We start from the raw sequence: 12,036 nt of genomic DNA, 5'->3' as shown, positions 1-12,036 counted from the left end.
GTGTCCACAGCTTCCAGACGCCGGCTCCGTGCAAGCGCAGCGTCGCTTGCACGTCGCTGCTGGCTGGGGGCTGGTCACTGGTCGCTGGTGAGATCTGCCTGTTTGACAGCTCACCAGCGACCATGTAGCGATGCAGCAGCGATCCTGACCAGGTCAGATCGCTGGTCGGATCGCTGCTGCATCGCTAAAGTGTGAAGGTACCCTAACAGAGGAGCATGGAAGCAGCCTTATCCCCCCCCCCGTGTCCATTAGAAGTGCACAAATACTTGGGACAGGTAGCAGTCTACCAATTGTTCAGCCCACAGCTGTCCCATGTGTGTCGCCATGTCTCTATAGATTACAAAAAAAACCTGCATATGTCTGACTCTTGGTCAAAGTCTAAAGCGGGCTTTACACGCTGCGACATCGCCCGAGCGATCTCGTTGGGGTCACGGAATTTGTGACGCACATCCGGCCACTTTAGCGATGCTGTTGCGTGTGACACCTATGAGCGATTTTGAATCGTCGCAAAAACGTTCAAAATCGCTCATCGGTGACATGGGGGTCCATTCTCAAATATCGCTGCTGATCGGTGTACGAAGTAGTTCGTCGCTCCTGTGGCAGCACACATCGCTATGTGTGACACCGCAGAAACGAGGAACCTCACCTTACCTGCAGCCGCCGGCAATAAGGAAGGAAGGAAGTGCGCGGGATGTTATGTCCCGCTCATCTCCACCCCTCCGCTTCTATTGGGCGGCGGTTCAGTGACGCTGCTGTGACGTCGATGTGACGCTGAACGAACCGCACCCTTAGAAAGGAGGCGGTTCACCGGTCACAACAACGTCGGTAGGCAGGTAAGTAGTGTGACGGGTCCGCGCGATGTTGTGCACCACAGGCAGCGATTTGCCCGTGTCGCACAACCGATGGGGGCGGGTACACATGCTAGCGATATCGGTACCGATATCGCAGGGTGTAAAGCGGCCTTAAGGCAAAATTAAAGCTTTACCTTAGTTCTTTGCCTTCTTGACTTTATAAAACATTAAAAAAGCACAAAATAAGTGTAAGACATGTGCAGCACATGATAATTTCTACCAAAACTATACCTGTTCAGAAAGAAATAGAGCTCACAATCAAAACTCATACACTGATCTAGTGCCGCTAGGCAAAAATATACAAAGCTGAAGGTAAGGTTCTTAAAGGCCGCTTTACACGCTGCGATATCGGTACCGATATCGCTAGCGTGGGTACCCGCCCTTATCTGTTATGCGACACGGGCAAATCGCTGCCCGTGCCGCACAACATCGCCCAGACCCGTCACACGTACTTACCTGCCCGGCGATGTCGCTGTGACCGGCGAACCGCCTCCTTTCTAAGGGGGCGGTTCATTCAGCGTCACAGCTGCGTCACTGAACCGCCGCCCAATAGAAGTGGAGGGGCGGACATGAGCGGGACATAACATCCTGCCCACCTCCTTCCTTCCGCATTGTGGCCGGGAGGCAGGTAAGGAGAGCTTCCTCGTTCCTGCGGTGTCACACGGAGCGATGTGTGCTGCTGCAGGAATGAGGAACAACTTCGTTACTGCTAACATAACGATATTTGAGAATGGACACCCGTGTCACCGATGAGCGATTTTGCACGTTTTTGCGACGATGCAAAATCGCTCAAAGGTGTCACACACAACAACATCGCTAAAGCGACCGGATGTGCGTCACCAATTCCGTGACCCCAACGACTTCGCATTAGCGATGTCGTAGCGTGTAAAGCCCCCTTAACATTCTGATCAGACTGTATGAAGCCCACGGCCATGTGACGGCGAACCTCTCAGTGGGTCTCTAAATCTATAAAAGACTTAAAGGTAAAGCAACCACCCCCTTGGAAGTAGTGCACTAGCAGGGCAGGTAACCTGATGCCTCACAGCATCCACACTGCAAGGCCGAGTCCTTATGACTCCATGCCATAGTGCCCCACAAGCAAAAAAACGCCACAGCAATGGCCAACACAGCACCAACACCAAGTGAAAGGAGCTGAGAAACTCAACATTCACAAGTCATCAAATTGTCAACTAAGAACAAAAATAGGCAGAACCCCTCTTGCAGTCTCCTGCTAATTAAAACTGCCTGTGCCAAATAGAAGGAGTGCTGGTCCACGATAAAAAAAGAAGAGCAAGACCATGCAATGTGCCAGGCTTTAATGGCTATAAAATGTTAGGTTTGCCATGACGTGGCAGTGTGCTCCATACAGTCTGATCAAAATGTTAAAGCACCACTCCAGTCCAGGGCTTTTTTTTTATTTATTTCAGTGCTGGAGTGGTGCTTTAATTTAAGTCCCCTGACTCCTACTATCATTGATGCTCCAGTCGCTCTCCATTGATTTGTTTTCCTGCTGGCAGCTCCCGTGTTTCTTTACAACGCAATACATCTCTGAGAACCTCGTTCTGGCTCTCATAGACTTGCATTGAGCGCTTGTGACATAACGTCTGACTTCCAGCCAACCAAAAGTTACAGTCATAAAATGGCGTCGAGGGTCTGGAGCGACACCAAAAAATGGTGAAGATGCTGGAAGGTGAGTATATGACAAGGGGCAGGCGACTTAGATTTAAAGCACCATATCGGTACTGAAAAAAAACAAGCGCTGAAGTGAAGCTTTAAACTAAGGGGTACTTTGCACGTTGCGACATCGCTACTGCGATCTCGTCGGGGTCAAATCGAAAGTGACGCACATCCGGCGCCGGTAATGACGTCGCAACGTGTAAAGCCTAGAAGCACCGATAAACGATCGCAAAAGCGTCAAAAATCGGTGATCTGTGTAGTGTCGGTCATTATCATAATTTCGCCGCAGCGACAGGTACGATGTTGTTCCTCGTTCCTGCGGCAGCATACATCACTGTATATGAAGCCGCAGGAGCGAGGAACATCTCCTTACCTGCGTCCCGCCTGCAATGAGGAAGGAAGGAGGTGGGTGGGATGTTTACGTCCCGCTCATCTCCGCCCCTCCGCTTCTATTGGCCGCCTGCCGTGTGACATCACTGTGACGCCGCACGACCCGCCCCCTTAGGAAGGAGGCGGGTCGCCAGCCAGAGCGACGTCGCAGGGCAGGTAAGTGCGTGTGAAGCTGCCGTAGCGATAATGTTCAATACGGCAGCTATCACAAGAGATCGCATCTGCGACGGGGGCGGGGACTATCGTGCTCGGCATCGCTACAATCGGCTAGCGATGTCGCATCGCGAAAAGTACCTCTAAGAGCCTCATGGTCTGTTTTGTATATTTTTGTCTAGTAGGACTAGATCCATATATGATTTTAGATGTGCAATGGTATATTTTTTATCAAAACTGCCTCATCAGTTGTGTCTCAACAACAAGTGAGAACTAACATTTCAATCTAGCTTACCAATACAGTGGAACTTTGGTTTACGAGAATAATTTGTTATGGGACTGTGCTTGTAAACCAATCTACTCGTATAGCAAAGCATATTTTCCCATAGGAAATCATTGGAACTCAGACAATTTGTTCCACAACTTCCCGATTGTGCCATTATACATACACACACACACACACACACACACACACACACACACACACACACACACACACACACACACACACACACACACACACTATTCTCACCTATCCTCCGTTCCCTCAGTGGCCTCTTCCCTGGATCCTGCAGTCCGCAGGCATGTGGACCTGGTAACGATCGTGCCGCTGTCAGTGCTTCAGCCCAGCTAACGTCATACACATGAGCCGCTTGCCTCTGATTGGCCAGCACGCTGCCTGTGGGAGGTGTGCAGAGACAGCTCAGTGCCGGCCGACATGAAGAAAAGACAGCAGAAGCCCCTGCACTGGCTGCGATTATTACCAGATCCACGTGCCTGCGGACCACAAGAAGCAGGCAGAGCGGGTCGGAGCGCTGTGAAAGTACAGGACCGGAAGTGTGTGCGATGAGTATTTGCTCGTACGGCAAAGCATTGCTCACAAACCGAGTTAAAAATTTACAGCAAGCTTTGCTCCTATAGTGAAATGCTCGCAAACTGGGTTACACTGTAATCCGAGGTTCCAGTGTACACTTAATATTCTTATAGGGGTTGTCCGGTCCGAATCGTGAATCGTCACAACACATGCACTGTGAGGATTCGCCAGCTTCACAGCCGGTAACGGAGGTCACATGACCACAAGCATGCAATATGCAGACTCCTGGCCAGAATCCGAATAGATGGGCGCAGCATCTCTAAATACACTTGCATTGATTTTTTTCTATACACATAACAGCTATTGCTCTACTTATTACATCTTACCTCTGATGAATGTCCCAAAGCCATTAAATGTCTGCATATGGTGTATATGTGGAGACTTCCTACATTTTAGATAAAAAATCATAGTAATTGGTTAAGAAGAAATGTATAAAATACCATACAGAAAGAACACTGTATACACACGCCAAGAGTGGCCATAACTGAACAATCACTTTTCTCCACCAATGCATATGTATAGTCATATATTGAGCATACCATTAAAAATGAGCCAGCAGAGACTTTCTTGTGGAAGGACAACTTGCATGATGAGCTGAAGAAATGACAATATATTCAGGCATTTCTTCACAGATTCTGGGCTCCGAAGATTGGCGTCACCGGTCTTCACCAACTGGTACATACAGATACATCTTCCTTGGAGAGCATGGAACTGAAATATGGGCAGAGTAGGTGAATTATTAGGGAAACCTTTTAGCGAGAGTTGCAGTAATGTATGTACACTGAAACCCTAAAGACTATGAAGATCCAACTGGTCCAGAATCTCCTGAATGCAATGTTATCCAGGTGAAAGGGGCTGCTAGGACTATGTCTACCCCAAATCTAGAAGTCATTTTACATTAACTTTCTGACATTTCCAACAGAAATTTGCCCATTTCTTCAACTCCCAAAATTATACCAAGAATCACTGCCATATGTGTAAATAATAAATGCACCAAATCAGCAATGTTACAAATTAATTTCTAGAAGTTCCCTCTTGTGTCAAACGCTGATTGACTAAGGCCTAAAACACACTTCCGCAAAAAAAACGTCCGTGTGACACGGTCCGTTTTTCGGGTCTGTGTTCCGTTTTTTTGGGGCGTTTCTCCGGTACGTATGGCATCCGTGTGATGGCGTATGCGAGCCGTATGTACGTGTAAAATGTCCGTGTTTGTGTGTAAAATGCCCGTGTATGTGTACGTGGAATATCCGTGTGGAATGTCCGTTTGTGTGTTGCACAATGTCGTTGATACATGTCGGCTGACAGCAGACAGAGTTTTGCGATGAGAATGAACTCGGGTGAACTTCACCCGACTTCATTGTCATGCCGCGGCTCTGTCTGTGTGCCGCGTACTGATTAGCAGTCACCTGTGAAGGATTCACCAGTGACCGCTAATCCCCCGAGTGACTGAAGTGAGCAGCCCTCTCTCATACTTACCGCTCCCCGATCACCAGCGCGGCGAGGACCAGCTGTGCAGAGAATACGCAGCAACAATTACTTTGAATATGCCGGCCGCTCATTAATCAATCTCGTATTCCCTGCTTTCCCCACCCACAGACGTCTGTGATTGGTTGCAGTCAGACACGCCCCCCATGCTGAGTGACAGCTGTCTCACTGCACCCAATCACAGCAGCCGGTGGGCGTGTCTATACTGTGCAGTAAAATAAATAAATAAATAATTAAAAAAAACCGGCGTGCGGTCCCCCCCAATTTTAATACCAGCCAGATAAAGCCATACGGCTGAAGGCTGGTATTCTCAGGATGGGGAGCCCCACGTTATGGGGAGCCCCCCAGCCTAACAATATCAGTCAGCAGCCGCCCAGAATTGCCGCATACATTATATGCGACAGTTCTGGGACAGTACCCGGCTCTTCCCGATTTGCCCTGGTGCGTTGGCAAATCGGGGTAATAAGGAGTTATTGGCAGCCCATAGCTGCCAATAAGTCCTAAATTAATCATGTCAGGCGTCTCCCCGAGATACCTTCCATGATTAATCTGTAAATTACAGTAAATAAACACACACACCCGAACAATCCTTTATTAGAAATAAAAAACACTAACAAATTGCCTTGTTCACCAATTTAATAAGCCCGAAAAAGCCCTCCATGTCCGGCGTACTCCAGGATGGTCCAGCGTCGCATCCAGCTCTGCTACATGAAGGTGACCGGAGCTGCAGAAGACACCGCCGCTCCTGTCAGCTCCACGCAGCTAATGAAGGGAATAGCGCGATCAGCTGTATTCAGCGTTGGCCGTGAGTAACCTCAGTGACAGCTCAGCTGATCGCACTACTCACCTCAGTTGCTGCGTGGAGCTGACCGGAGCGGCGGTGTCTTCTGCAGCTCCGGTCACCTTCATGCAGCAGAGCTGTATGCGACGCTGGACCATCCTGGAGTACGCCGGACATGGAGGGCTTTTTCAGGCTTATTAAATTGGTGAACAAGGCAATTTGTTAGTGTTTTTTATTTCTAATAAAGGATTGTTCGGGTGGCTGCTGACTGATATTGTTAGGCTGGGGGGCTCCCCATAACGTGGGGCTCCCCATCCTGAGAATACCAGCCTTCAGCCATATGGCTTTATCTGGCTGGTATTAAAATTGGGGGGGACCGCACGCCGTTTTTTTTAATTATTTATTTATTTATTTTACTGCACAGTATAGACACGCCCACCGGCTGCTGTGATTGGGTGCAGTGAGACAGCTGTCACTCAGCGTGGGGGGCGTGTCTGACTGCAACCAATCACAGGTGTGGGGAAAGCAAAGAATACGAGATTGTTTAATGAGCGGCCGGCATATTCAAAGTAATTGTTGCCGCGTATTCTCTGCACAGCTGTTCCTCGCCGCGCTGGTGATCGGGGAGCGGTATGAGCCGGGGGAAGAAAAAAACCGAGCGCCAGAAAAAAAGGTAAGTATTCTGAATTTAATTTAAAAAAAAACAAAAGAAAAGATCACTAGCGTAAAAACGCACACGCACGAAACGTGCTGAACACGGACATACTCCGTGTGCGGTACGTGCAGGCACGGACCCATAGAGTAAAGTGGGTCCGTGCCTGCGTGCTGCCGGCCAAAAACGGACATGTCGTCCGTGTAGAAAAGCGCACACACGTACTTACCACACGGTCACACGTTCCGTGTGATTTTACGTGTGTGTGCCATCTACCATTGAATAACATGGGTCTCCGTGTGTACGTGTCTCCGGTATGTGCAAATACGTACCGCACACGTACAAATTAAACGGATGTGTGTTGCGGGTCTAACATATTCTTCTTCCCCTTTTCAGATCCTGCCCCCTTTTGCAATGTGTACTGAAGAGATGTTTGTTCTTGCTACTGCAAAGTACATTCACACACCTAAAGCTGGGTTCATACATAGCGACAGCGACAACGACGTTGCTGTTACGTCACCGTTTTCTGTGACGCACAGCGACCTTGTAAGTCGCTATTATGATCGCTGCTTAGCTGTCAAACACAGCAGAAGCAGCAGCGATCATAACGACGCTGTGCTACAAGTGCAGAGAGCAGGGAGCCGCGCTTAGCGCTGGCTCCCTGCACTCCTAGCTACAGTACACATCGGGTTAATTACTCGATGTGTACTGCAGCTACATGTGCAGAGAGCAGGGAGCCGCGCACACGGCTTAGCGCTGGCTCCCTGCACTCCTAGCTACAGTACACATCGGGTTAATTACTCGATGTGTACTGCAGCTACATGTGCAGAGAGCAGGGAGCCGCGTACACTGCTTAGCGCTGGCTCCTTGCTCTCCTAGCTACAGTACACAACGGGTTAATTACCCGATGTGTACTGCAGCTACATGTGCAGAGAGCAGGGAGCCGCGCACACTGCTTAGCGCTTGCTCCCTGCTCTCCAAGCTACAGTACACATCGGGTTAATTAATCCAGCAGATCTTTTTAAGTGGATCTAAGAACTCCCCTTATGAGTAGCTTTTGATGAATTCTATTGGTAAATGACACTTGAGGAACCACAGTTTGATGAAAGATCTAAATTACAGGGATTGTTCAGTAAAAAAAAGTAATCATCTACCTCTGAAGGGGGCATAACTTACCGATCGGTGGGAGGTCCGACCACTGGGATCTGCACCGATTGTCAGAAATAAGAATTGTTATCCCCAACAGAGCACTTTAATCCCCAATATAAAATAGCAGCAGCTTCATTCATTCATTCTCAAGGGGGTGCTCGAAAAAAAACAAGAGTGGTACCCTGCAGCCCCATTAGGGACCACAGACACAGGGTGACTGTCACAGACAGACTAGAGGCAAGCTGCCCACTCCGCATGATCCCAAGAACCCCAAAACCCTTTAACCCCTGTACAGGGATCTAGAATTACTTCAAGGTCCAGGAGATCGCTGCCCATGGAAGCCTGGAATCCAAAGAAGAGTAGTTGTCAGGCAAGGTCAAAACCAGGAGGTACTGGTGAGATGGTACCTAGAACCCCACAAATTGGCCTGCTGTCCATGATTCCAGGGTCTATAAAAATAGTTAAACAAGTCTTTTGAAACATTGCATGACAGCTGCACACTTAATAATTCCGAGAAAGTGGCGGTCATCCAATGCCCCACCTAAGGAGACTGGTTTGCCGAAATGGATTTCTTAAGCAGAATGGAGAGATTGTCTTCCCACAGTGGGATGCACCCAGAACGATACTATATGGTATGGCAGAGCTGGATTTTGTTTCGGGATTCACATCAATTTGCACATTTTGGATAGAGTTCTATGCGAGGTAAAGGTATATCTTGGCTTGGGATATATTGTCTAACGTGAGATTCTTAGGATCCCCCTCCCCTCCCCCTCTTTCTTTATCTATTTTTCTCTCCTTAATATCTTTACTCTGCTTTTTTCTTTGTCTCTTTTCTCATTCTTTTGTGTTTCTTTGGCGCTCCATTGGGAGACCCAGACAATTGGGTGTATAGCTACTGCCTCCGGAGGCCACACAAAGCATTACACTTAAAAGTGTAAGGCCCCTCCCCTTCTGCCTATACACCCCCCGTGGGATCACGGTTCCTCAGTTTTCAAGCTTTGTGCGAAGGAGGTCAGACATCCACGCATAGCTCCACTGTTTAGTCAGCAGCAGCTGCTGACTATGTCGGATGGAAGAAAAGAGGGCCCATACTTGGGCCCCCACCATGCTCCCTTCTCACCCCACTTTGTGTCGGCGGTGTTTGTTAAGGTTGAGGTACCCATTGCGGGTACAGAGGCTGGAGCCCACATGCTGCATCCTTCCCCATCCCCCTTTGGGCTCTGGGTGAAGTGGGATTTTCCGGTCTCCAGGCACAGAGACCGTGCTCCGTCCACAGCCCCTGGGGAATCTGCTGGATATGGAGCGGAGTATCGTCAGGGACAGGGCCCTGCTACACCAAGGTACTCTGTGTCCCCGTACAGACCGCGCACACACTGCAGCATTGCTGGGTGTGTTAGTGCGCCGGGGACAATAGCGCTGCTGCGCTTGTGCCACACTTCCACAGCTTGCTAAGGGAGTTTATGTGTGGGGAACTGCCGTGCCGGCCCCTGCTGGCAGTTTTTACTGCGACGCGGCTGGGACTTGTGGTGCGCCGGGGACTTCCGCGCTGCCAGTGCATATTTGTCGGCCGCGCTTTTTACTAGAGTCCCCGGCTTTTGCGGCCTAGTTCCGTTTCGTTCCCGCCCCCAGGCCTGCCAGTCAGGGGAAGGGCGGGACGCTATGCAGAACGTCAGCGCTGAGGGCTGGAATCTGCTTTACATACTCCAGCCCTCACATTGAGCTCAGTGGGAAGCCAGTTTCCCGCACTTTGTCTGAGGCACGCCCACGGTCCGCCCCTCTTCACAGAACGCCGGCAGCCATTCCTGAGGTGCAGGCTGAGCTGGAAAGGGGAGACAAGTTCTGGGAGACCCAGGCACGGGATTCTGGCGACTACAACCCGCTTTCAGCGGGCGGTAAGCGGCACCTCCGGTGCTGACCCCACTAGTGACGAAGTGTTCAACTGTATTTTTATGCTTGCATGCTATACATTGCACTAAACGGTCGCTGGTGATTCTTGGCTATATACCCTCCTGGATTACTCTGTGGAGAATACAGCATGTCGTCCGCAAAAAACAAGGGTGCCAAGGCACAGGCTTTTTATGCTGCTTGCACCGCTTGTGAGGCTGTTCTACCGGCAGGTTCCACTGACCCCCATTGTGTGCAGTGTTCGGTCCCTGTGCCCCCTGCTCGGCCGGGGCCTCTGCTGGAGGTGTCCCAGAGAGATCCACCTGTGAATACTGTCCAGGTGACGGGGACAGAGTTTGCAATTTTTGCGGATAGATTATCTGTGACTATGTCTCAGATTCTAGAGACTTTGCAGTCTAGACCAGTAACTCAGACCATGGGCACTGTTGATTCATTGCTCCCTGGCCCCCCTCAGTTGGAACAGCTCCGGGCTCCGGGGGTGTTCCACGCATCCCAGGGTGATGGCTCTGACACGGACGACAGTCCCAGACAGCCTAAGCGAGCTCGCTATGAGCGGCCCTCTACTTCATCACACTGGTCAGGGTCTCAGCACGAGGGTTCTCTGGGTGATGAGCCGGAGGTAGCTGATCAGGATTCTGATCCTGAGACCGCTCTCAATCTGGATACTCCTGATGGTGACGCCATAGTGAATGATCTTATCGCGTCCATCAATAAAATGTTGGATATTTCTCCCCCAGCTCCTCAAGTGGAGGAGTCAGCTTCACAGCAGGAGAAATTCCATTTCAGGTATCCCAAGCGTAAATTAAGTACTTTTCTGGACCATTCTGACTTTAGAGAGTCAGTCCAGAAACACCACGCTTATCCAGATAAACGTTTCTCCAAACGGCTTAAGGATACACGTTATCCCTTTCCTCCTGACGTGGTCAAGAGCTGGACCCAGTGTCCCAAGGTGGATCCCCCTATCTCCAGACTTGCGGCTAGATCCATAGTTGCAGTGGAGGATGGGGCTGCACTTAAAGATGCCACTGACAGACAGATGGAGCTCTGGTTGAAATCCATCTATGAAGCTATCGGCGCGTCGTTTGCTCCTGCATTCGCAGCCGTATGGGCACTCCAAGCTATTTCAGCTGGTCTTGCACAGATTGACACGGTCACACGTACATCTGTTCCGCAGGTGGCATCCTTAACCTCTCAAATGTCTGCATTTGCGTCTTACGCGATTAATGCTGTCCTGGACTCTACGAGCCGTACGGCAGTGGCATCTGCCAACTCCGTGGTTTTACGCAGAGCCTTGTGGTTAAGGGAATGGAAAGCAGATTCTGCTTCCAAGAAATGTTTAACCAGTTTGCCATTTTCTGGTGACCGGCTGTTTGGTGAGCGCTTGGATGAAATCATTAAACAGTCCAAGGGTAAGGATTCATCCTTACCTCAGCCCAGACAAAACAAACCCCAACAGAGGAGGGGACAGTCGGGGTTTCGGTCCTTTCGAGGCTCGGGCAGGTCCCAATTCTCCTCGTCCAAAAGGACTCAAAAAGATCAGAGGAGTTCAGATTCTTGGCGGGCTCAGTCACGCCCAAAAAAGACAGCCGGAAGACCCGCTACCAAGGCGGCTTCCTCATGACTTCCGGCCTCCTCCCTCCGCATCCTCGGTCGGTGGCAGGCTCTCCCGCTTTGGCGACATTTGGCTGCCACAGGTCCAAGACCGTTGGGTGCGAGACATTCTGTCTCACGGGTACAGGATAGAGTTCAGTTCTCGTCCTCCAACTCGATTCTTCAGAACGTCTCCGCCTCCCGACCGAGCCGATGCTCTCCTGCAGGCGGTGTGCTCTCTAAAGGCGGAAGGAGTGGTGATCCCTGTTCCTCTTCAAGAGCAAGGTCACGGTTTTTACTCCAATTTGTTTGTGGTTCCGAAAAAGGACGGATCCTTCCGTCCCGTTCTGGACCTAAAACTTCTCAACAACCACGTGAGAACCAGACGGTTCCGGATGGAATCCCTCCGATCCGTCATCGCCGCAATGTCTCAAGGAGATTTCCTAGCATCAATAGACATCAAGGATGCTTATCTCCACGTACCGATTGCACCAGAGCATCAGCGTTTTCTACGCTTCGTTATAGGAGA

At 50.2% G+C, this 12,036-nt stretch overlaps 1 protein-coding gene across 2 annotated transcripts in view; it reads right to left on the bottom strand.

The window, feature by feature from the left end:
- Positions 1-12,036, bottom strand: part of CFAP54 (cilia and flagella associated protein 54) — a 680,590-nt gene that overhangs the window by 646,651 nt on the left and 21,903 nt on the right. For both annotated transcript variants that reach the window (XM_075344744.1, XM_075344743.1), the window contains exons 4-5: positions 4,485-4,656; positions 4,272-4,330 (exon numbers count right to left, since the gene is read on the bottom strand). In XM_075344744.1, coding sequence (XP_075200859.1) covers positions 4,272-4,330; positions 4,485-4,656 — 231 coding nt within the window. The remainder of the gene's footprint in view (positions 1-4,271; positions 4,331-4,484; positions 4,657-12,036) is intronic.

The sequence above is a fragment of the Anomaloglossus baeobatrachus genome, chromosome 4 (genome assembly GCF_048569485.1).
Source record: "Anomaloglossus baeobatrachus isolate aAnoBae1 chromosome 4, aAnoBae1.hap1, whole genome shotgun sequence".
NCBI classification, from domain to species: domain Eukaryota; kingdom Metazoa; phylum Chordata; class Amphibia; order Anura; family Aromobatidae; genus Anomaloglossus; species Anomaloglossus baeobatrachus.
The sequence above is the reverse complement of the archived record's forward strand: the minus strand, read 5'-3'. Positions and strand labels throughout refer to the sequence as shown.